The sequence below is a fragment of the Lissotriton helveticus genome, chromosome 9, assembly GCF_964261635.1.
Source record: "Lissotriton helveticus chromosome 9, aLisHel1.1, whole genome shotgun sequence".
Taxonomy (NCBI): Eukaryota; Metazoa; Chordata; class Amphibia; order Caudata; family Salamandridae; genus Lissotriton; species Lissotriton helveticus.
The window spans coordinates 337,858,391-337,885,421 of NC_136070.1; the positions used below are offsets into that span (position 1 = coordinate 337,858,391).

Consider the following 27,031-nt stretch of genomic DNA (forward strand, 5'->3'; position numbering starts at 1 on the left):
CTGTGGATTTAATGATGCATTTTTAAAATTTCTGGGCGGATTCTTACATAAGCGCTTCCAGTGTCCAATTTCGCCGCAATTAAAACATGGGAGTTTCTGCTTTAATTCCTCAATATTTCCCATCAATTTTTGCTTATTAAAATTACCTTTCAATTTACCTCGATTCTGTTGAACATTTTTGTTTTCTAAGGTTGCTATCTGCTGTTCAGCTACCTTTACCTGTGCCCACATTGCCTTTTCTTTCAGCTTTTTCTGTTTAGCATCTATTTCGTCACTGCAATATTTTGCTTTTCTCAAAATGTCATCAACCGAAAGTGATTGCCAGCCAACTATTCCAGACCTTATCATATCACCAATTTCAGGTCTTAAGCCATAAACAAATCTGTAAATGAAGTGGCTCATGTCCTTCTCACTCAATTTTTCATAACCACTGTATTGCTTGAATACTAGTAATAATCTTTCATAGAATGAATGTACTGATTCTTTTGGCTCTTGATTTGTTCTATCAATTTTAACCCAATCAACTTATTTTGGGGGAATCTTGTTTTTCAACCAGAAAATTACTTTATCATACAGATTACTAACATCTGCTGAAGGAGCACCTGTTACCTTATCTCGAGCAGGTTCTTCTTTGGGCCAATCTATAGAAATTTTACATTCTGTCCAAAGATCTGACGGGACAACAATGTCAAAGAATCCATCAAGATCAATCCACAGAACTTTTGAGACCTTAACAAATCTGTGCCATACTCTCGAGAAAACATGGATAAAAAACCCAACTACCGACAACATGACCACCCTCAAGGCAGCCACCCGCAAACACCACCAGCTGATTCGATCCACCAAGAAATCAGCATTCAAGAACCGACTCGACAACAACGCCCATAACAGCAAGGAACTTTTCAACATCGTCAAAGAATTCACCAACCCCACCGCAGCCTCAAACGACATCACTCCCTCCCAAGACCTCTGCGATTCGTTATCCTCCTTCTTCTACAACAAAATTGCAGACATACATAACAGTTTCGAAAACAGCTCCAACGTACAATCCTCTCCACCCCACTCAGAACCCAAACCGCCCTCTAACAACCTCAGCGCCTGGAACCCAATCACCACTGAAGACACCATCCGCCTTATGAACTCCGTCCGCTCTGGCTCGCCAACCGACCCATGCCCCCACCCCATCTTCAACAAAGCTGACTCCATCATCGCACCCCATCTCCGTGATATCATCAACTACTCCTTCAACTCTGCTACCTTCCCAGAAAGCTGGAAACATGCCGAAGTCAGCGCCCTCCTGAAGAAACCAACTGCTGACCCTTCCGAACTTAAAAACTACCGCCCCATATCCCTTCTCCCATTCCCGGCCAAAGTCATTGAGAAAGCCGTCAACAGCCAACTCGCCACCTTCCTCGAATCCAACAACTCCCTCGATCCCTCACAGTCCGGCTTTCGAGCCAAACACAGCACCGAAACCGCCCTCATCGCAGCTACAGACGACATCCGAACACTACTGGACAACGGAGAAACGGTGGCCCTCATTCTACTCGACCTCTCCGCCGCCTTCGACACTGTCTGTCACAGCACCCTCATACAACGCCTCAGCAACATCGGCATAAAAGAAAAAGCCTTGGACTGGATCATCTCGTTCCTAGCTGAAAGAACTCAGAGAGTCCAACTTCCCCCGTTCAAATCAGAAGCCACCAAAGTCATCTGCGGTGTACCACAAGGATCATCACTCAGTCCCACCCTCTTCAACGTTTACATGAGTCCACTCGCTTCCATCGCGCGTCAACACAACCTTAACATCATCTCCTACGCTGACCACACACAGCTGATCCTTTCCCTCACCAAAGACGCCAACACCGCCAAAAGGAATCTTCACGAAGGCATGAAAGAAGTAGCCGTATGGATGAAAAACAGCCGCCTAAAACTTAACTCAGACAAAACGGAAGTGCTCATCCTAGGCTCATCCCCCTCTGCCTGGGACGACTCATGGTGGCCTTCGGATCTGGGCTCAGCACCCATACCCACAGACCTCGCACGTAACCTTGGCTTCATCCTTGACTCCTCACTCTCGATGACCAAACAAGTCAACGCCGTCTCATCCTCCTGCTTCAACGTACTTCATATGCTCAAGAAAATCTTCCATTGGATCCCCGCTGAAACAAGAAAGACTGTCACCCACGCACTGGTTACGAGTCGATTTGAATACAGAAACACCCTCTACGCCGGAATTACAGACAAATCACTGAAAAAACTCCAATGCATCCAAAACGCATCAGCGAGACTCATTTTGGACATCCTTTACCAAGACCACATTACCGGCCACCTGAAAGACCTCCACTGGCTTCCAGTCAACAAGAGAATAACATTCCGTCTCCTCACCCACGCACACAAGGCCCTCTACAAACTAGGGCCCGAATGCCTCAACACTCGACTATCCTTCTACACACCCACCCGCCAACTAAGATCCTCCAATCAAGGCCTCGCCGCAGTTCCGCGTATCCAAAGATCCACGATGGGAGGTAGATCCTTCTCCTACTTGGCGGCCAAGACCTGGAACTCACTCCCCACTCACCTCCGCCTTACACAGAACCACATCTCCTTCAGAAAAGAACTTAAAACCTGGCTATTCGATAAATAATAATCCCCCACCCCCCAAGCGCCTTGAGACCCTCTGGGTGAGTAGTGCGCTATATAAATTCTTGAACTTGAACTTTAATCTGTCTACTTGTCGATACCATTCCACAGGTTTTTCTCTCAGCCGAGGAAATCATTTGTAAACAGTAAAATGTCCTGTCTTGACCAAGGTACATGCACATATCCACCACCAGCAATTTCTCTCATTGGAAACTGACCTGCTACCTCTCCTCTTTGTCTCCTTTCTTCCTCCCTTTTCTTAGTCCATTTTACTCTCCACTTACTTAGTTCACCTAATCTTTTTAGAAACACAATTAATTCTTTTATGTGAATAATTCTTCCAGTGGTATTCATGCTCTCAATGTCTTTTTCAGAGAAATCCACTCTGTAACTTTTTCCCAAATTTTTCTGTCTACTCAAATCAATTTCCAATTCAGCAGCTAATTCCTCTAATTGATCATACTTTGTTTTCGTTTTCCATTGTATGCTTTTGCAAATAAACAATAATTCATCATCCTGATATTGCTTTAAATTGTCAGGTCCAATTGTGCCAATAATTAATTCCTCCAAATCTGCTTTCAGTTTTGCAACATCAAGTAATTTAAATTCTGAGCTTTGTGGAGTTTGCGTTAAATCTAGTTTATTAATGCTCTTTTCCGGAGTACCTGAATCAGATTCTGCACCAGATGGAGTTTTATTCGAGAAGCTTTGATTAAAAGTTAAATCAGGCATCATTGTTTTATCTCGGTGAATTTCTGATAAATCTGAATAAAAAATTTCAGCCACTTTCTGAATTTCTGTATTTAATGGAATAGTTAAAGCTGAGTGTCTAATTTCCCTTTGATCAAACACTGGTTGAACAGGTCCAATTGTTACTGGTACCGTTACTGCTTCCATGCTTTTAGTTAACTGCTGTATTAATTCATCTTTTGATCGGAAATATTCTGAAGTATTTGGGATTTCCTCACATCTTTCTGTTCTCATTACATTTCTTGGGGTATCATTTCTGTGAAATGGTGTTTCAGCATAATTTCTGTTTTCACCAGACATACTAGAATTAGATCTTGTTTCTACTCTCTCAGGAGTTTTTGCATTATTTGGATTTAATCTGGGTGATGCCTCATCAACGATTTCTCTAGGAGGAGCACTAGGAGAGGTTCCTTGAGGAACCATCGGGGAAGACCATGTACAAGCTGGTTGATAAGGAGGAGGCTTTTTCGGTTTTGTAATATAAATTTCTTCTAAAACTGCATCTTCTAATTCACTTTCTTCAGCATTATTATTTTTCTTTTGGGCTTTATTCTGACTAATTACCTCACCAGTTCTTGCTGGATACAAACCATCACATGCACAACGTCTCCATCGACGCATTCTATCTTCATGAGTTTCCCTATTTATGTCCAATCTGGTACCTCTTGTTATGCCTCTATACTCTCATTCTTGTTCAAAACATCTCATCCTCCCATTCAGCTAAAGCCTCAAATTGTGTAGGTCTAGGCCTTGGATCAAGAGTCATCATTTTGTCTCTTAAGTTTTTCATAACTTTAATGTTAAACGATCCATCTTCCGGCCATGCTAATACACCATCATTCTTGGTATATTCCATCCAATTCTCAATCCAAAGACAAGTATGATAACCATATTCACCTTGCATATAAGCTGCGGGTGTTTTGTACTTATGAAGTAGTCTTCCACCTCGCGTTTTAATTTTCTTATCCGGTTTCAATTTATTTTTCAATTTCTGAAACCATGAAAGCTTCTTTTTCTCTTTAATGTAATAATAATCCATGTTTTTAAACAATTCCGCTTACTTTAGAATGGATCGTAAATATTTCCTGGTTGTTCCGCAAAACCAACCAATCCGTGCGCGACACTCACCAACAAGCCAATCAGGTTAAGCTACGTCCCTGCTTTGCTCAACTAATAGAATTGCTGCTATTCAGGATAAGCCAATCAGCTGCTAACTTGGCTAGTCACATGAGCCAATCGGAGCGCGAATACTGTGACGTATGCTAGCCAATCACAGCGCGACACTAGTGGCGTACACTGCCGCTGCAGCTTTTCGTCTCTCACTCCTTGAGCTCACCCCTCCTTTACAAAATATTTTCACAGCGCCATTTTTTACAAATCTTTTCAATGGAATTCTGTTAGTAACTCCAGAAAAACAAACCATTTGTCTGTTTCGCTAAAATAAAGTGATAACTTTACAGTCACTCAGATATCCATTTGCGTGGAATAGACGACGCTATTCTCACAGAATATTTAAATTCGTTGATAAAGTAAGGCTACTCTACCCTTCTAGCAGGTAATAACGAACTCGTTTCTCTCTGAATGTATATTAAGTAACAATTCAAAGTTTGACTCGATCAATATTACAAAATCATATACGCACATTCAAACAGAAAAGATCCCTAACCATGTATACATGAATCTTGGTAGGACTTTAACCAACACAAGAAAACCTCACTCACCAGTAAGATAGACAACACTTCCTTACCCTTCACTCAAGCTTGGATAAAATCTACTACTCTTTTCACAGTGAGTTTTAAAACAGGCTCCAAGTCCCTATACTCGAAAGCTACAATTTCATAGACAATCCTCAATATACATTCTACCTTACACACCTAGAATCCCTAAACTTGTGCTGTACGACCACAACACTAGTGATATATGACAATACCACTAATTGAAACAGAACAAATGCACTGTGCAACTTCACCTGTTACACTACTCTTGCCGGCACAACTAGGAATTTTCACACTGCTGGAAAAATAACCTTTCGACTACATATAACAACTAAACAAACTCAACATATGTTAAACATCGATCCTATGTAATTACCATGTAGCATGACAGTTACCATAGCAACCGTAACTCTGCTACCAAGATATTGATCCAGCGCCCCTATAGAAAATCTGTCTCACCAACGCTACCCAACTCCACAATACTCACCATTAATCATAAATCACTCATAAGGCCCATAAACCTACGAGACAAATTTTTGGACGACTGAATCATGTGACCTAATTAATAAAACCTATTCACAAACTATTTACAATTTTATATACATCTGCAGTTTATCATGACTTACCATAGTTTTATGCATTTATCATATTAATTAAGTCACTTAGGCAAATGGATCAGCTGATGGTAACTAGACCATGAATAAACAAGACCAGCTTGTCGTTTCAAAAATTTATTTTTATTTACTTTATTATTCAAGAAAATAGCATTTTTCTTAAGATTCTTAATTTTATTAGCATTAAAAGCTGCGTTTATTAAGGGGAAAACACATATTGGACTGACACTTCAAAGGCAAATCAGTTTGTATGAATTAAAGAAAATAACAGTTTCCATTCCCTAAAATCTATTTCCCTGACTAAATCTCACTTCACCTAAAAAGAAAGTCTTTTAAGCCTGTTATCCTTACGTGCGCCAAAAGTCCAACAGCACGACACGCCTATCAGGAATCGGAAAGCGAGAAGCGCCCTCCTGACAAAGGGGCCAAGTTTTATACCTTTTCTGCCTAGCTAATCTCACTAAAAGTATATTTTTCTCTGCGAACCAGTGTCCTTATTGGCTGACTGACGTCAGCTCATATGGTGTCATCACCTTTCTCCAAGCTTAGATCGGGCTTTTCTTAGAGTCCATTGTCTCTTATTCACAAGTCACGCAGCTTCCTTAAAAATGCAACATTTTACAAATCACAGGCCGTGACTTCCTTAGCTTGTCAAACTTTGCCTCTTCCTGTCCTTGAGTCAGTCTCACCAAGAGCACGTAAAACAATTTTCATTCGAGCTTGCAAATATTTTTCAACGTGGTAAAATTTTCCATGCAGGACTCTTGCTCTCTCTGGACAGGACTGGGCAACGCCATTTTTACTGCATTCTTTAGGCCTCACTTGAAAACTATTATTTAAACAAACACAAGACATTAATTAATTAGAGAATTGAGACCCATTCTGTTACCCACCCCCTTTTGCTAATTGTTAACCCATGAATTTATGTTACCTAGCCTAAGCACAAGCCACAGGATTCTCCACAAACTTATGCCACATAAAAGACGTAAAGACATAACATAAGCACACAAAAAAGCACATGCCATTAATTTAACAGCCACATTTAATACTGACAAAGACCATAGACAAGGTTAGTTTATTATTTTCAACGCACTTGCTTTTGCAACAAAGAGCACATGTGTTAGTCCCTCATGTTTCTGATGTAAATGCATTTTAAAACTAGGTTGATTAATAATCCACCACAAATCAGTTAATACAGTTATTTTATTATGGAAGTTTAACTTTGCGAGTCAAAACAAAATATTATTCTGAATCTCGCTCCATCAAGGGCATGACATAGAGAACATTACACATCACTAGAAACCATCCCATGGAAGAGGTGGGCAACAGCCCAAGGCAGCATCCAAGAAATTCCCTGCTTATAGCAAGCAGTAACTTCCACCTTATCTTTCTTGCATTCACCACTCTGGTGCTGTGAGGGACTTGTCATATTGTGACAGCCAGTTGGAGCTTGTAATGCTAAAATGCATGCATCCTTTTTTGGATGGTTCTCATACACTTTTCTCTTAATACAAGTCGATCAACATAAATACATGATAGAAACTTTTACTTAAATGAAACTATCAAATGAGTATGAGGCTGTATCTTCTCATGAGAAATCATTGAAATGAAGATACATAAACATACTGCTGAATTCACTGTTTTCCTAAAATCATGCTTCTGTTTGCCTACATTGAAAGTGAGGCAGGAAATGAGGCAATGTATTGCCTCAAATAAATTGGCTCGGGAATCCTGAATCTTAGCATGCAATTTATTGTCTCCCTCACAAACAAAATGCCCAGTATCCACATCAAGTTCAATGCCTTCATGACTGAAATTGCCCAAGGCGGAACACCAACGGACTGCAGCTGAACACCAACAAGACTGAAATCTTGACCTTCGGAAAGAGCACTTCACTGTGGGACTCCATCTGGTGGCCAGCAGAGCTAGGACTGACGCACAGTTTCACCACCCATGCCAAGAACCTTGGGATTGCCAACAACAAACTTGACATTACCGCCCGAGTCACCCCATCAACGCTTCATGCTTTCATACTCTGAAGATGTTGAGAGAGATTTTCAAATGATACCCAATTAACAGCTGAAAACCATCATGCATGCCCTTGTCTCAAGCAAACTGGCTAATGGGACTACCCTTTATGCCAGGATTGGCAAAAAACTGAATTTTCTGAATTCTAAAGGAAGTTGAAAAGCTTGCTTTTCGATTAGTCCCACAAGGTACTAATTTTGGCTAGACTCACACCTGCTCAACGCCATGATACTCTCCCAGGTGGTAGTGTGCTCTACAAATCTGCATAACATATCACACTTGTTAGAGGTGATGCACCGTTCAAGTTAGTATAAAAGCAATATGAATGCACATTGTGATATACATTACATGTGCAAGGAAGCCTTAATGTTTAAGGCAACAGGAATACATGGTTGTTCATTCAATAACACAAGGTAGATGAGTGTTAAATATTGAGCAAAATGGGTATGAAATATGTTCCAAGACTACAACTTTTACAGTTCTACCCAAGACCTTGCTAGTGTATCACTAAATATGTATTGAAGCTGAAACAAGTACCTTACTGCAGATGTTAAAACCAGTCCTTCAAATCAGAAAGGCAATTGAGTTTATTCTTGAAATGTTAAAATCAGGAATTCAGATCCCTACTAGACTTGAATATAGCATATAAGAAGTGGGCAAAATGTGCAAACCTCAGTATGCTACCTGTACTCCAGACGTGTTTGATCACTACTGCATTCACGCTTCCACATCCGAATTACAAGAAACCTACGGATGTTCTTTGATTCGTACTATGAAAAGATAATTGTCAGTGCAAAGTCCTACATTTAATCCATTTCACAGTGCATGTCTGTGACAGTAGTTAATCTGAGAAAGAACTTTTTTGTCCATATTCGTATGACTGGCTAATAAAAACTCCACCATTCATAAAAGTTCAATAGGCCTCTCTTCTGCAGATCTTCTGTCTTTTGTAGCTAAGACATTCCTCTATACTATCTGCAGCAGCATTGAACAAAAGGGAATGGTGTTTCCTTAAGAGTAGAGGTTATTTCTACTTTTGTTTGTAATAGTACCAACCCATAGTTTCTTTGCCGCTCATGAAAAACTGAGCTTGCTCATCTAATCACATTTTTGGACGATAAATGATGATCTGTAATGGAGAAAGAGGTTTTATGAAGTTACAATCATAGTACTACATGATGGGTATCTTCATTGCAGTCATACGCAACCCACTTACTTGCCTTGTGGTGGCTGAAGGAGGCTAAATCGAGCAAAGCCAGGATCCTTTGGTTCTGTGGGAATGAGCTGGAGCAATGTCTAGTACAACTCAGGATAGCAGACTCGAGCTGCTACTTACCACAAACTGACAATGTCTGTTTTCAGCTCAATTAATATGATGCATAATATGATTTGTTTCACTCATTTTTTGTCAAATCTGTTTTTTAAAAGTTTTAAGAAAGTCACAACCAACTAATATTTCACTAGTAGAAATTGAAATTATAATTTCTTTTTAAAATGCAAAAACAAATGGCATTTAGTAAATGTAGCCTGCAGGTTGGCACAGTACATTTACTTTTGAAAATGACCTTTTTACATTATGTTGTGGAAAAGTGCAATGCTATTCTTTGCAATGTAGTAATTATAATTAGACAAACGTTGGAAATATGTTAAACAAAGTATCTTCTCCTTTTGTTACTTTAGGTTTCTTGGTACCTTAAACTGAAAGATAAAAAGAGACTTAAATCACAAGGAAAGAAAAGCAAGAGGTTAGCTAAGAACCTCCTCAAGGAAGCTGAGAACCGAAACAACCTAGCACTCTGGAAGGAATTTGCCTACCTTGAATGGCTTCTTGGAAACATTGAGGACTCCAGGAAAGTTTTTGATACGGCGATCAGCATGGCGGGAACCAATGGGTTGAAGAACCCACAGCTCTGCGACTTGTGTCTGCTTTATGGTGAACTGGAGCTAGGGTTGTTACAGAGCCAGGAAGGGGTTGGCAGGTGCCGGGCTGTTCACATCCTTACCAAGCTTGCAGAAAGTGGACCATATGTTCCCTATAATGGACAGGTGTCTTCAGTTAGTTCTTTGAAAGCTCGTAAGGCTTATGAACATGCAGTTCAAGACGGCTTGAGTGAACATTCAGCCTCTGACCGAACAGAAGGTACTAGTCAGTTCATGAGCCTGGTGGGCTGTTTTATACTCTTCCAGTATTTAACTGTTGGAATTGAAGCAGCTGTCTCCGTTTTTAGTCAAGTCTCTGCAAGATGTCCCAGCTCTGTCACACTTGAAGGTAAACTAAGAACTGAAAATACTGGGGCGTCCAATGTCAGCACTGCACTCGAAGCTCTCACATTCATGCATGTAAATCTTCTCAGGTTCCACATGAAAGTTAGTGTGTACCCTTTGAACCCTCTGAGAGAGGTCCTCACTGGGGTCTTGAAGTTGTACCCTAGCAACCAGACTCTTTGGAAAGCCTATGTTCAGGTGGAGAGTAAGTCCCACAATGCCAGCAAAGCACGACGGGTGTTTGACAGCATTGCAAGGTCCACTAAGTCTTTAGAGCCGTGGCTATTTGCAATCCAAGCAGAAGAAAGCAGGAAAAAGCTCGTGGAATCTGTTCAGAGGTAATGCAGCTGTTTTTGATGGCTTTTTTGTCAATTGTCTTGCCTGTTGGTTTATTTTGCCTAACTGCTTTATTACTGAACTACTGTGAGTGGAGTGAATTGAGCCTGCCATGTAAGTACATCTGATTTCTTCCACTTATTGCAATCCATTTGTATTTAAGTGATTGATTTAGCAGCCTGTTACTTTATAACTATTGTGATCTATGAGTTGAAGAGCAATTGTGCTCTTTTTCTTTATCCATGTATTTTTCTTTTATTCATCTCAAGCTGTATCAAATCCAGTCTTTTATCTCCTTCACATTTCGTCCTATAAACATGTTTCTTGTATTAGGCACAGAGTAAGGAGCTAAGGGCACATGTGGTAAGGAGCAGAGCTTTAGGATGCATGGGTATACAATGTGAAGATCTTGGGGGAGGGGGGATGGCATATAGGAAATCATTGTGAGGATCTTCAAATCATATGGATTGCGTGAAGAGCTTAACATACATGGGTTGATACCGTGAGAATCTTGGCACATATAAGGTAGAAAGTGTTGAGCTTGGAGCAGTGGACAGAGAGTTTGAGGAGCATGTAGCACATATGCAAGCAATGTGTGGAGATTGTGGGAATGGACACACAGGTGGAGGTACATGAGGCACATGGGCAGTTCATGTCTAGAGATAGGTACACGTGGACAGGGAGTGTGAGAAGCTCAGTCCATTGGCATCGGTAGACCACGCGAAAAGCTTGAATCAAATAGGCAGAGAGAGCAAGGATCTTGTGTAGTGTCCTATCCAGTTTTGATAAGCGTGATCGTGCCCCTCCAGCGGTGCCTTTTCTTCCCTTCGGTTAGATAATTTTGCCACAGCAATCACGATGGGCAAAGAGGTGTCTGTGCGCAAAATACGGTCAGCCTCCGCTGCTACCCTGGTACCAAGCAGCTTGCAGATTGGTAAAAGCCAAACTCGCCTTGGGGCCGCATAGATGCCACAGACCCAGAGAATATGTGCCGTAGTCTCAGTGTTGACTAAGCATCCTGGGCACCCAGCTTGCAGGCATGAAGACCACTTCTGAGTAAAAGATCCGACTGGTAGGGACCCCACCCTATACTGGAAATACAGTTTTCGATCCAAAGGTTTCGTAATTGCATCCCAGTATTGTTCCAGCCTTGGAACACATTTGTGGTCTAAGAAGCGGCATGATAATGAAGACAATTGTGATTTAACGTTATTCAGTGAATACAATTCCCAGAACTTGGTCTTAAGAATGGCTTTCGATGGAAAGACAGTATTAGCAGGGTCAGTCCATAATTCAGACAATCCTAGCTCCCCTAAAAGGTTTCTTACTACCTGGAGCCATTTAATTTGATGTGATGTGTCTGATCTGATAATATCTAGGAAACCCTGGGCATAGCCATCCAGTTGTGGAGTGGTCCACAGTCTCCTCCAATACAGGAGGGGATGTAATTTAGCTATGGCTGCTATGGGTCTCTTGCCTAGATCTAAAAATAGCGGACACATAGGTGAGCTCTGGGGAAGTCCAGTTAAATTTCTTAACCTTACCACTGCAGAGAATAGGTTTTTATCAAGATTCTCACAGCCCCACACCTCAGAGCCATACAAGCTTGAGCTGACGGCTTTCAGATTGTAAATTTCGAGGGCGGGGCTGATAGGCTTGGATATGGAGCATTTATGCTCCTGAACAAGGACCCCAGCTATCTGTCTGAGCTTTAGTGAAGCTAAATCAATTTGGCGGTCCCACTTCATGCTAGCATGGAAGTTAACGCCAAGATAAGTAAACTCATTAACTACTTCTAAAGGGCCCTCCTTCATTGCAAAACCTCTCGTGTTTGCCTTACATGCATTAAATGCCATTAGCTTAGTTTTAGACACGTTGACCTCCAATCCCCTCTCACTGCAGAAATCCTCAAAAATTTTGAGAGCTTTCTTAAGTCCGCTCGGGGTTTTGGAAAGGATCAACGTGTCATCGGCAAACATCAGGATGGGTACCTTGACACCACCTAGCATTGGAGCATCAGTCAGGTTTCTACTCAGGCAATCTGCAATACCTTAAATATATAACGTAAATAGGGTGGGGGCCAGAACACAGCCCTGTCTCACACCTCGATCCACTGGGAAAGATTCCGTCACATCCCCCTGTCCACCCCATCTTATTTGGGCCTTATTGTCTTCATGGAGTCTGCTGATCAGGGTTAGGAGATCCAAAGGAAGGCCTAGATGTTTAAGGACAAGCCATAACTTCCACCGGGGAACTAGATCGAAGGCCGCCCTTAGATCGATAAAGGCAGCGTAAAGGCTACCCTTACCCAGGCTGACCTGTTTCCAGTATATTAAAAGAAATCTGAATACTTGGTCGATAGTGATTGTGGCAGCTCTGAATCCAGCTTGAAAAGGTGATAGGATGCCGAACTCCTCGATCCACCCCTGAAGTCTATTAAGCACCATTCTTCCAATTAATTTCGGGGTACAGCCTATAAGACTGATCGGCCTGTAGTTTCCCGGGCAGTCTTTGTCCCCTTTTTTAAAAACTGGAATGATTTCAGCACTTTTCCAGGACACTGGGATCGGTGCCCCTTGCATTGGAAAATAAAAGGATATAGCGGCACCAACTTGATTTGTCGTGTAGTAAGGTGTCTCCCGGTATGCCATCGGGCCAGGCGCTTTCCCTGGTTGGATGGAACCCAGAGCTTGCTCAACCTCCCTCAGTGTAAAGGTATCTCCCTGGAAAAATGTATTAAAATCTTCGACTATTCCCGCCAAGGGGGTAGCTGAGTACTGGGGTTTAAAATAGTTCACCCATGCGGTAACGGAAACATTATTCTGTGGGCACTCAGCCTGGCCCTTATTTGACCATTTATACGTGTTGCAAAACCGCTTAAGGTCCCTAGAAGCACAAGCTTCCCTTAAATCAGTCCATCTTTGGTCCTCCCATGCCTTCGTAGCCCTAAGTTGTGCTGCCCTGTAGAGTGACCTCGCTTCCCGTACGATAGTTGGAATGCCCCCCTTGATTGCTTCCCCCAGAGCCCTGCGTGTTGTTCGGCATTCTTCATTATACCAACAGCCCACAGCTTTGGGAAGCATTTTAGGTTTCCTTCCTTTTTTGACAAAGAAAGAATGTAGGAGGTTGAAAAAATCGGTATGAATCTTACATGAGTTGTCAGGGGCTCCGATCTGCAGTGCATTGCTCTCAAGGTCATTAATAGCACATTGCAAGCTTTTGGCTATATTGTCTAGGAGGGTGGGAGAATCTTTTACCTGAACCCACTTAGGTCTCCTCAAGTCGTTGGCTAGGACAACCTCCCCGAAATAGCTACAATATCCAGAGCTTATATCGAGAAAGGGCTGGATTAAGAAGAAAGAGCAACAAAGCGGGTTATGATCGCTTTCTACACGTTCAATAACCAACATGTCCTCCACCTGTGACCACAGACTCAAGCTTGCCAGTATATAATCTATTCTGCTTGCAGAGTACCCATTATTAAAAGTCCATGAGCCTATCCTGTCAGATTTAGTACGTCCATTCAAGGCCCTTAGGCCGCGTTCCATGCAAATGCTATTCATCTGAATGATAACATCAGTCCACTTCTTAACTGGCTCAAGCTCTAACTCTGGGATCCTCCAATTCCTGTCAGTTACCACATCACAAGGGATATCCTCCAGAGTAAGTGGTTCAAAAGTAATATTGAAATCACCCATAACAATTACCTTGTTGATTTCCGGTAGGGTATCAAGGAGAAGCTCCAGAGCCGCTAAAACTCGCGAGTGCTTCCCCCTGGTGCCCCTAACATAAATATTGATTAACAAGATTACTTGGCGGCCGTTGAATGTTAGTTTTAATGCTTGGATGTCAATATTCTTTGTAGGGATAACAACAATATTCACTTTAAGCTCTTGCCGGACCCACAGCGTCAGCCCTCCTGAAGCTCTGCCTTTCCCCTCTCTTAATGCTGGTATGGAAAAATTCAATTACTCCCTCTAAATTCATCATATCTGTTTGGAAGACCTGAGCCATACCTTTCAGTCTCCATCAACAGCAGGGTGCGCAGTCACATTATGTATATGTGTTTGCCTGACCTACCAGTAGCTGATTTCAACCCGGCATAGGCCAACCAAGACAAAGCAGGGGCCTGTAGACTAAGCAATTTCAAGTGGGAATCATGACTACACTTTCTGTGTGGTTGTATGACACAACTACGTTTTCCTTTCTCATTCGTTCCTTAACAACGCGGGCGGTACAACAAATGCGTCTGAACCATGCATTCCATTTACAACACAGATTGTTACAACAACTTGCCTTGGGGGTGCTGTAGTTTGGAATAGTATATTTTCCTGTTCCAACCACAGTCCCTGCCACAGTAGGGAAAGCGTTGGAGTTTAAAGTCCAACACTGCTTTACCTAATGCATGTCATTGTAACGACTTGCGTTGTAAATGGAATGCATGGTTTAGACTCATTCGCTGTTTACAAAGGCTGCGCGTTGTTTAGTGTTTGTGGTATTTGCTGTTTCCCCTTCTGTGTTGCTGATCCGCCATCAACGACACAAGGAGGGCCTTAGTAAAACCAATTTTTCTGATGAAAGGCTCCCACATTTGTGTGGAGGCATCCTTAATATGTTTTTCCCAATCTGATGCAGTGTCCTTATCAAGGTTTGTGAAATTTGGCAAGGTTCTTAGGGACTCCCTTCAGTGCTGGCCCTCAACCTCCAAACCTTTGCATCACGGTCTAAAACTTATAACGGACTACTACCCCAAGAAACCCAGAAACATCTAGCCATACGGCACAGCTTACAGAGGCCTCTTCAAATGCAAAATCGTCTAACTATGATTGTATTCTAGTCAATTATTTTCCACGACTGCACTTTTTTCGCCCTGCTTTGAGTTTATCTTTGTTGGGTTCAGCCCTTTTGTATCCTATACTATGTTATAAACAACAGCTCTATTCTCTGGGTGTCTGGGCTGCAATCCAAACTGTCTAGAATCCTCTACTGGCGTTAGAACGTATTCCGCCCCTAGATTGAACTTTGATGGAGGCACTCATAATTGTCGCTTGTGAAAAATATTGACAGTTTTTATTAATCTAATAACGAGTTTAAAGTGCATTGAATCTATTCATTTGATGACCCCACGCACTAGCACTTTATATTCTTAACAGCTGGGGCTTTTAATGAAGTGTTCTTAGTTTTAGACAGTTCTTATTTTCTTATCCGATTAAACCTTAACTGTCGATGAGTTCGGGTGCTTGCACTTTAAAACATTTATAATCAGGATATTTATTGAAATGACCTGAGCCTTAGAACTTTCTTATTTTTTAACTGACTGTGCAAAAGTTAAACAGTACGTTTTTATATCATGCAATGGTTTTAAAGAACTAAATCATGACTAATAAACATTGACTCAGGAACGACATGTAAGAGAGGAAGCAGACCTGCTACACCTTTTGTGTTTTTTGAGTTTTCATTATTTGGATTAACAATCTTCTGCGTATCATAAAGATGTATTTTTAGTTCTTTATTTTCTTTCTTTCAGGGAGTTTGCTTTTTCATCCTTCTTAGAACTGTTTTATGTTATAAAGTGTTTTCTTAACACACCCCCATATCTATTCACTGTAAATAACCATATTACTATTATGCAATTAAGTGGTAATCAATGTACTAACCTGGTGGAGATGGAAGACTGAATTGGCCTTGTTAGGATTAGGATTCATATTTGTGACCTCTAGATCCAGCAGATGTCCGCATCGACCTTCAGCTTGCTGAGCCTTCTTGCTCTTCACTGATGATTTTCAATATAGGGAGAAGGCTATCTAACCTATTCACGTAATTCCATCTTCACGTTTTTATATTTATGTAAAACTGTACCCCGATGTTATTTACTGTGAGTAAATTCATTATTCAACTTAGCACTGCTGTATAGATTTTATGTTGGATCCATCATCTATTTTAAATAGCCCACAGACACTCCAGTAGCTTTTCGGATTTTTCATAGTTACAAAACACTTTCATTTCATAAATTTTAATCACCACAATACTAGTATTTAATCTGCAGGAAGCCTCGCATCGATGGTGTAGAAATGCATTATCTTCTCCAAATTATATTAGAAACTGCACACACAATAGTATAGTTCTTGTAATTAAACTAGTACATGTAGCGATGACTAAAAAACTTTACATGGGGAATAACTAACATAACTCATAAATGAGATGTAGGAAGACCTACACCGAGAATAAGCGATGGGCGCTTTTTGCAGCTCTTTTTATACGATAATCAGCTGAAGAGAGATTGTCTACAAATGATTTGGCTCTTGACTATTCTGTCTCCTCTAATTCTCTTAGACTACTTGGTGTTTATTATATATGCACTGTCTGTGCTCTATCTCTGTACAACTTACTGCACCACAAGCTTTGGGTAAAAAGGTCCGCACAGCTAAAGGCAGCACAGAGAGAGACCGGTTGTACAGAATCATGGCACATATAGTGTGCATGGCTGTGTTTGCACATTAAGGTCTAAATTATTGTCTTTGTAAATTATTCGCTTTTTAAACACTTTTGTAGTATTGTTTTGAATTTTACATCTGTTTTCAACCGTGTTCATGGTCTGGTAAAGTTTTGTTTGCCGACTATGCAGTCACTGTGTTTCATGACCTGACTACATTCAGTTGCTATGAATAGGAAAAGCGACTGCTGATTGAATCAGTTAAATTGCTGTATTCTGGGCTTTTTGTCGGAAGTGTTTACTATAGTAGTAATAGTCTTTTTTGCTCCCCTAGGGCAGAGTTGGGAGAGGTCCACTACACTTTTCCCGAGACTGGGTTATCCAACCGGATCAAAGCACTATTTGAACACGCCCTTCAGAGCGAGAATGGGACGCACTGTCCCCTCTTGTGGAGGATGTATTTGCACTTTACTGTAAGCGCATACTTTGTTCCATTGCTCTCTTTGCAGATAAAGCAATAGTTCCTTTACCTATACATTGTTCTTGTATATTGAATGTGTCCTCCTATTAACTATAGTATAGCAAGCATTCTCACTTCCATTCCAATAATGTTCTACCCTACTGTTTTTTATATTGTTAATTTTTCATAAAACAATACTATTTTGCCTCCCTTTTTAGGTTTCTCTGGGGAACAAGGAACGTGCCAAAGGATTGTTTTATAAAGCACTTCAGAACTGCCCTTGGGCAAAGGTGAGTGAGAAAGAGAAAGAGAGAGAGAGAGAGATAGATGTCTACTTGCAAACTGTTGCCTTGATGACTAGAATGTGAATTCTGAATTTTCAGAGGCATAATTGGCAAGCTGCTGTTTACGGAGCTAGCCTAACTTTTTGCAGATTCAAGAAAATAGGGCATTACTCGTTACTGTTTGCTTACTGTTTACTTTTGCTCTTACATTTGTGCACAGTTAACATTGGGAGTATTTGAAGTGAATATTGCAGATGGCACGTTAATGGCTTATCCAACGTATTGTTCAGCAGTCGTCATTTTTGATGTATGACAGCAACACATTGCAAATTATTTATTTGTATGTTTGTTCAGTTCTACAGCATTGGATCTGACATAGTTTCACGTATGTGTAATTGCATTTAGTTCATTTTTTACATTCATATAACTGTTCCTACCACTGAGGAGACATTGAAGCGCTTTTCAGCGACTAGCACGCTTCTCCAGAACCCAAAAAGTGATGGTGAATTAATATTGGGAAATATGAAATTAATGTGAGCAGTGGACATTTCACTCTGTTAGTTGGATTGAAAAGGATAGTAGAGGGATAGAAGAGAGAAGGGCCTAGAAAGTATTTATTTGGAGATTATAGCAGTAGGAGGCGGTTTGGGATGAGTAAAGGAGAGATGGAGGAGTGTAGAGTATAGAAGTGGATTAGGGAGAGAGATGAGGTATCAAATGGGTCTAGGAGGGATACATGACATGCTTAATTCTTCCTATCATCGACCTGAGTGTCCCATAGTAACATTACCATAATAGGTAAATGTTAAATAGTGCCAGAGGCTGTAAACATTGCCACCGAAGTAGGCTAACCACCTTATCGACTAAGAATGAAACTTTAGCCACTAAGGGGGGACCACAGCCCCACAGAGGCCACCATCCCTCCGGTTTCTCCTGCATGCCGTGTGTGAAGGGAGTCCATAATGTTCTTTTCCAGCTCCTACTCAGGCTTTAAAGCATATGTCTACCTGGGAGACATGCTTTAATCAGAGTTTGAGGCTCTTCTGAAAAGAGTCTCATTTAGACCTTGTGGTGCCTTTGAGAAAAAGAGACTGTTCTCTGATGATCCTCACAAAGACTGCATATGTCGCTTATACCCAGTTCATAAACATAAATCTAGTAAACCCCTTAAAGACATGAAAGGAAGCTTGCTGCTGTGGTTCCGCAACTTGAAGGCAAAAGACCCAATTCCCTCAGGTGAACATTCCAACACCGCTTCAAAACTACCTAGGATGACCCAAACAAAGGCTCATTCTGAACATAAAACTATCTCTAAAACAGTTTCTGATGAACAAGAAATTTAACAACAAAAGAGCCGCATTGTAAAAAGTCCAGGAAGGCAGTGAATAAAACGGTGAAAAAGCTCAGTCCATCTCCTGAAGTATCTCTTGAGGCAAGGAAGGCACACCAGCAAGCAACACCAAAAATGTAGCCTTTCTAGTCTCTATTTTATGCCCCGTTTCTGAAATTGCAATTGCCTTTTTTCACCATCAGCTGTTCTCCCACTTATGACAAAAATAGTATAGTCAATGACACATTTGGTGACAAACATACACTTAATTAACAAAGACAGGTGTACTGTAGATGCCGATACTATCGACGACTTCACCTCTAGACAGGAATTTAATTATTCCTGCTTTCTGCATATACATCACTGTGCAAGGTGACATCACAGCCTTCACCAAGAATAGTAGATATGGAGAGCTATGAGGATGAACATCCATTTGGTCAAGCATACAGTCCCACACAGCTAAGAAGTAAAATACTAGGAGCAGGATGAAGAAGACGCCTTTCCCATTTCAGTGTAGATGGAAGGCCAGTATGAACCTTCACGACTTAAGATAACATTATCAACGTTTCATGATGAACCAGAATGAGGTCTATGCTCCATGAGTCCCTTTAGGAGGCTCACTACAAACTATATTACGATGGAGGTTATCATGAACCCCTGGTGATACAGATGTTGGCTGGTGGTCCGAAATCCAAGGCAGATGATAACAGACTACTACAACAGGTTCCCAGAAGGGCCTGAAAAAGCAGCTAAACCACGTCTATCAATGCCACAATATGTGCCACCACATGCATCACCAGTGATTTTATCATTGAGTTCTCAGCTGCTGCCGAGGCCGGCCAAGCCACAAGAGTCAATTCCACCTCCAGCATGTGCTCTGCTCATGGGAGGGTTCAGTACCGGAGAGAATCAAGAGGATGGAGAATTCCCCATTGATAGGATGACTACCTCGCTCTGCTAGCTTTTTCACTGACTCCGTGAGTTCTATTCTTTAATTAAAAGGAGAGCCTAAAGTACATTTCTGATGGATACTTCTACCTGCAGATTCCTTACCTCAGGTGTCAGACATGATCTGTAAACTTGTATAGCAACAAGGCTACCGGTAAAGGGCACTTGACTCAGTCGGCAGTGGAGGCAAAGTCAGGTGACGCCACCAAGACCATAAAGTGCCTGCCCCGGTGCACTGACATTTGTTCCCTTTTCTCTGTGCCTTTTGCCATTCAGAGCGTCACTCTCTGAGGAATTTCCTCACCAACTTTTCAAATAAAAGCAGTACCAATGTCTCCTCGCAAGACGTCTGGGTTTAAATCTGTTGGGACCGTGAGGGACAGAAATCTATTATGGACCCACATGCCGTTTGTTTGGCTCGGACCATGACTGGAAGACCTGCTCCTCTTTCCTCACCATGCACCCAAGGCCATTAAAGAGTGGGAGACCAAGCTCGTCATGGCCCGGGTGAAGGACGAACACCAACAACAGAAGCGTTCCCAAAGAGAAAACATAAAGAAAGGAGATTAAGTTTCCAGGGATAAGTTCCAGTGTAGCTCTCCGTCTCCCACAGGATCTTCGTCCTTGTTGCCTGTCGACCTGACGCCAGTGGATCCACAGCACAGCCCTGCTCCTCTTATGGGCCTGACTCCAGACAGACCTCCATTCCTGGAGCCTTCAGCACGTGCATTTCCAGCTCCTGAACTTCCAACACTGATCCCGGTCTTCCCAGGGTTCCCAGCTCACAGATCAAACCCAGCGATGTTCCTGAATGCAATGTATTTAATCTTTGCAAAGGCTTCAACGCGATCTGGCGCACCTTCTGGCCTAGTAGCCCCATGGCATCTGCCACTCTTTATGTCCTTTTCAGCTGACATCCTTCGTCCCCGCACCATCTGAACTGGTGCCATCACCACATTGTTTTGATCTGGTGCTTTGATTTTCTGCGCTGAAACCAATGCTGTTGGATATCTGCCCTCACTACCATCACCACTGCCACCTGCTCCGGCTCCAGAAATGGCGCTGCAACCTGACGTTAACCGTCTGATCCATTACCGCAAGAAGGGCCTGACATCACTAGTAGAGAAGCCTTAAAGAGCACACATCCATTGAATATTTGGGATGGATTCGGAGACTGTGAAGCAGTTCCCTACTGGTGACCTGGATCAGGACCCCCTTGAATTCCTGGATCTGTCTTCAGCCAGTGGCTTAGATACCTCATCGGAGCTGGCTATTGACTTCCTCACTGGACTACCAATACCGGAAGTAATTTTGTTGTACAAGATCGTGGTAAAGGCAGCAGAGGTTTTAGACTTATGGTAGCCAGCAGCTGAAAGGAAAGCTAACGTCCTCACTGAGGTTCTCCTGCCCCTAACTATGAGCTCCAAACCCCCTTCTCCCCTTTAATGAGACTCTGCTGGAACCCATCATGGCAGCATGGTGGGCAGCCTTCCACCACTTCAGTGGTCAGTCCGCTCATTGCCCGCGGTTATCACTCTGCTCCTGGTGATTCAGCCTTCCTCAACACACACCCTTCTCCAAAGAGCTTAGTCATCCTGGATTTCTGTTCTGAAAATCAGTTGGGTGGTGCCTTCCCTACAGCCCTCCTCAAAGAGGCAGTTAAAATGACTGGATGCATGTGGCAAGAAAGCATTTTCTGCTGGGAGGATGGCCTTTGAGCCACTTAAGGCCTACTTCATTCTCCCCTACTACATTCACACCTTGTGGGACATAGCCGAAATGATTCTTCTGTATGTCCCCACAGACATGAAGGATCACGTTCAGGAGCTCCTTGCAGATGGCCTGAATGCCTCCAGGAATATTCTCAAGTCTGGACACTACAGGCTCCATTGCCCGAGCAGTGAAGACATCCTTGATGGTATGGCTTAATGCTTGGCTCAGAAAATCCAGCTTTTTATGTGATGTCGGGGTAACCTGATGAACTTCCCTTTTGAGGGCGTGTGCTTGCTTGGAGACCAGGCTAACTCAGCGCTGGAGCAGTTTAAGGCCTGTCGAGCTATGGCAAGATCCTTGGGCCTTCAGCTTCTGCCTTTGACCGAGGATTTCCAACCAAGTTTTTTGCGGCTGCGGATGTGCCTCCTTGTTTTGATCCTAACAGTACACACCAGCGCTCCAGCAACAGAGTCCTCTCGTACATCTGTAAAGAGGCCTCATTAGAGGAAAAGGCTGCAGATCTTCCTTACAACCCTCCTCCTCTTCCTCCCCCTGCACCACAAGAAAAAAAAGGCCCAGTATGCTTCCCTTATTCTACATAGAGTCTGTCGGAGGATAGGTGTCCTGCTTTCTTCCAACCTCGAAGGCCATTACTTTGGCCCAGTGGGTCCTTCAAATCCTAGAAAGATGCTACACAGTTCCATTCCTTTAGGTTCTGAACCCCCATACGGCCCCCTCCCTCCTCTTCACCTCCCCACCATTTAACCATTCTACACCTGGAGGTGGCAGCTCTCCTCCAAAAAGGAGCGCTGGAGGAGGAGTTAGTGCCAGAGAAGGAAAACTGTTGTTATGCGTGTTACTTCCGGGTGCCCAAGAAGGACGGTAGTCTGCATCAGATTCTGGATCTCAGGAGCCTGAACTAATTCCTCAAAAAGGAAAAGCTCAAGATGGTGACCCCTAGCTCAAGTTCTACTGGCATTGGAGCTGAGAGATTGGATGGTGTCATTTAACCTGCAGGACACCTACTTTCACTTCCCTATCCTGTGGGCACATCAGAAGTATTTGGAATTTGTGGTGGGTTCTACGCACTATCAATTTACGGTTCTACCCTTTGGCTTGACTTTGGCACCTTCATGAAGCTGATGGCAGTGGTTGTGGCCCATCTTAGATAGTCAGGATTCTCCATTTTCCTGTACCATGACGACCGGCTCTTCAAAACACACTAGTTCTGCACCCTTCAGAATCTATTTAGGGGAGTCCTGAGGGACTTGTTTCCATTCAGGAGAAACGTTCAGCAGCATTGCACGTCTCACCCATGCCCTTGATTCCTCGACTTCTTAGGATGATGCACTAAAACTGGGCCCAAACCATGCTTATTGCCCTGCATTGGCTGAGAAGGGGATGGTATTCATACCTTCTGTGATTCTCCACATGTCACCCTCGCTTTGTCTTCTGCTCATGCGGGACAATCTCTCCCAGTCCACCTACAGCCTTGCAGATTGAGCAGGGACAACTGAGCTCCTTTCAGCTACCACCGAAGTTGGTTGATGTTATGTTGTCTACACGTTGCCCCTCCACTAAGTCTGCTTATTCTGGCAGATGGGTCAGCTTTGATGCTTGGTATTATGATGTGGATCCCTTGCAGGTCAAACTGTCTCAAGTGCTGCTATTTGCGCTTTCCCATGCTCAGGGGAGATGTGCTATTGGCACTGTAAATACTTATTTAGCCTCCTTGTTTGCTTTCCTCTGTCTTCCGGATCAGCCATCCGTGTTTAAGACCCCTGTTGTCATGTGTTTTCTCAAGGGCTTGACCAGTCTTTTTGCAGGTATGCTCCGTAGCACCTCAGCCGTGCCTCTGACATCTCCTGAGTCTGGAGCCAGGGGGCCTTACAGAGAGGACCAGTACAAGTTGCTACAATGAGTAGTGCATAGTAGATGTTGGAAATTGGATACAAAATGATTTGATCTTTATTAATCTAAGGCATTTTAGTTTTTCAAACTTCTTAGCAGGCTCCCATTAAAAATGAAGGCAAACATTTCTGATTAGGGATCAGATAAACAGCTGTCATTTGCTGCAATGGGATACTCATGAAAAGATTACCTCCTCTCAATCAGTAGCAGTGCAAGCTTTTACTCTGTCGCACTCATATCTCTACTCAGTTGTTTAGTGGCTTTCCATTCAGGCTCATTCTTCTATGCCAATGACCCTTCCCACATGGCTGCCTTCAAGTGCGAGACTGATGGTGCTTATGGAAATGTCTACCTTCCCATTGTAGATTAATCAAGAGGAAGCCCCAGATCGGGTACACTGGTGTTCGTGTTCATTGCTAAAGCTTGAGATTCTTTATCATCAGAAGTAAATTACTGCCGCCTTAACCACGGTCAGTGAGTTGGTTGAGTGTTCTTGCCAAAAATATAAGTGAAGAACAAATCTATGACAAGCTGTTCTTCATAAAGTTGTGTTCTCTCGATTGATAACTTTCTGATTGACTCCTCTATAATATTGACAGTACTTCGATATGTTTTAGGGGGCATAAGGTCGCATTTCACAGTCTTGTACTTTAATACTTAGGGTTACTTTTTAGCATTTTGTTTTACTTGCCTCTAAATTTAAACTGATGGTTAGTTATAATTGTTTGCTTCAGATTTCTTTTTCATATCTCATGAGAGTTGGGTTATCCTATTTAGTTTAAAATGTTATTTTTGATTATTAATGCCTAGATGTTCATGGTGCTGTTCCTTTCTACTTAACACGCAGGTTCTCTACCTGGATGCAATAGAATACTTTCCAGATCAGTTGCAGGAGATTCTGGATCTAATGACCGAGAAGGAGTTGCGAGTCCGAGTTCCCATAGAAGAGCTTGAATTGCTTCTCGAAGACTGAGGCTCACACTGTTGGACATTAGTCTCTTTTTGTACATTGAAAGAGGATTCTCTGCTTGAAAGGCATGATTTGATATTTTTAGATGTAAACATGCTAAGGATGTCCTTCTTATATGAATATATTGTTTTATTCTGTATTTTTGACCATCCAGTATCCCTTAATATTTGCACAGCAGACCCAGTATCTGTGCCTGTTGTGTGCCTTCATTTCGAGTACCTTTGTTACATTCACCACAATTTACATTTTTGTACTGTACAACAGAAATCGTGCAAGCTTTGTGGTCTGTGTGGACTCTTTGTAAATAATAAAGAAAAACTATGTTATTTCTTAAAGAACATTTCTTTTGATGTTTCATACAGCGTTGTGCATCGTCTTTCGTTTACCTCAGAGCGCTGGTAGATGAAGGTGATTTATTTAAAACGTTTTGCAAGGCTTTGATTGCTGTTCATTGCCTTCCCCAACAATTTGTCACATAACAAAGTAAGGACAATGAACAGCTGTAAACACCTAGCTAATAGTACTTGTGCTCCCAATCCCATCCCGAACACGCCATCTATAAAGGTCTGCTCTTCGTACCTACTTACCACTCTTACTGAACTTAAAATGCAGGCAAACAACAATCGATAGTGACAGTATTCTGAGTAACAGAGGCAATTTTAGCATTCCCTACAGGGTGCTAATGCAATGTAGTCAATACTGGTATTGCAATGTGGAGCAAAACCACTGTATCAGTTTCCTCCGATACCATACTCTCCCAAAGCAGATCTATTTAACATGAATATTTAAGTAGGGTAATTACCAAAATTAATGTCTGTGTTCCCAGGCTTGGGGACCAAACATTTACACCATGCATAACATAAGAAATGCGAAAGTGCCAGGCAGCTTCTTCAAGTTCACCTTTCCAGTTACAAAGTAAGTTTATTGCAGAAATATTAAAACATCAATACTTAATGCAATAAAACATAAGGAATTACATAAGGAACAGTATTAATTAAAATAAGTTGTCCATGAAAAAGGAATAGTATACGCCAGGGAGTAAAGAGAGCTGGTTAGTACAATTAAAAAATGTAATGTAATGTAATATAAAAATAAAATTGTTTGAATGATAAAAATGAACATGATAAACAGCCTTAATATCAATAAAGGGAAAGTCAAGGAGGCTGATGAACTTCTTGTTGAGGGGGTGTAGGAGCAAAGGAACGCTTTGCACTATCTTCCAAGAACTGTGTAACAGGAGACCATAAATGTAATTGCTTCAGAGCAAGAGATATAGGGTATACAAATGTGGTATCCAATTTATGGTTGTGACAGACAGCGTACTACCATATTGGAAAGGATTGTTTAGACAAATCCTTCAAATTCTTCGTGATCTGCTGAAATGCGACTGCTAGCAGTGAATCCACTATTCGTATCCGAGATTGACATATGTCTTAGTCAGTAGATAAGCTTCCCAAGAAAATATTAGTAAATGAAAAAGGAATTGTGGTATGAAAACTTGTATTAATCTGAGTCCAAATTTGCATCCAAAACTTGAGCACAAATGGACATGTGAAAAGTATATACTTTAAGTCAGCATGTTCAAAGGAACATGACAAGCAAGAATCCGGAAGTTCAGAATGCATTTAATGCAAGGTCAAAGGAGACAATCATAGTCTGTTATAAATGCAGAAAAGAGTTTGTATGGTGTTTGCTGCCCTAGAAGATTTCCTACGTTTTGTTCAGATCTTATTGTAGAGGGAGGTGGACCATTTTGTATCTAAGTCAGATTCCCAGGAAGGTGCTACCTTTGTTTTAACTCTATCAGTATAAAAGGAGAGCAAATAATAGATGCTTTGAGGTTTGTACGGAGGAGGTTAGAGGAGATTGGAAGTGAGTATATGCAATGTGTACTGCAGTTTGTAAAACTGGAAATTTAAGTTGAAAGGAAGAGGGGCGGTGGAAAAGATGGCGTGCTTGTGAGAATGTAAGAAATGTATCCTGTTCATAAAGTGGATGTACCCCGAGTAACCCCTTATTTCTCCACAATTTCCAATATATGAGTTTCTGGTTTATTTGTATATATTTATTATGTCAAGTAGTGGAAGTAAGAAAAGTATCAAGATCTTTCGGGGTAGAGTGAAGGACAGAATCTGTCACGGCTGCTGGCTCCTCGAGGTCGAAACGATGCTCAAATGGGGTCCACCTCCTGATGTCCCTGCACTCTGACTAATAGTATCTTCCAGAGCACAAGGCAATCAAGCGAGGGAAAGGTAGGGGTAGGAGCAGCAGGGATAGAGGGACCTGTAACAAAAAAGGACATACATTAGAACCCACCCCTCGTCTCTCTATGCTCCTGAACTATCCAATACCCTTTAAATCATACCTGAATACTCAGGAGATGAACCCGTCCCTCTTCGGAGATACTTCTCTCCTATTGCTGCAATATGGGTCAGATAGGGGCAATACAAGGAATATGGCGTGGTAATTCAGCTACTCAGTTCTCCAAGCCAAACCACATCCCTACGAAGACAACTGGCAAATAGTCGCCTCAGGAAATGGTAACAAAAGAAATGCCCTAAAAGAAACAATAGTATTCAGAGTTCCAGGGGGTGCAAATCCAGCGTCCCCTGACTCTAGGGAGGCGGTAAG

The 27,031-nt window shown here is 42.1% G+C and overlaps 1 protein-coding gene across 1 annotated transcript in view; it reads left to right on the plus strand.

Annotated features, from left to right (window-relative positions):
- Nucleotides 1–24,738, plus strand: part of NRDE2 (NRDE-2, necessary for RNA interference, domain containing) — a 233,079-nt gene extending 208,341 nt beyond the window's left edge. The window contains exons 11-14 of the mRNA XM_078660057.1: nucleotides 9,431–10,353; nucleotides 17,119–17,257; nucleotides 17,463–17,534; nucleotides 24,278–24,738. Of these exons, the coding sequence (XP_078516183.1) occupies nucleotides 9,431–10,353; nucleotides 17,119–17,257; nucleotides 17,463–17,534; nucleotides 24,278–24,403 (1,260 nt within the window). The 3' untranslated portion in view covers nucleotides 24,404–24,738. The remainder of the gene's footprint in view (nucleotides 1–9,430; nucleotides 10,354–17,118; nucleotides 17,258–17,462; nucleotides 17,535–24,277) is intronic.
- The last annotated feature ends 2,293 nt before the right edge of the window (nucleotides 24,739–27,031 follow it).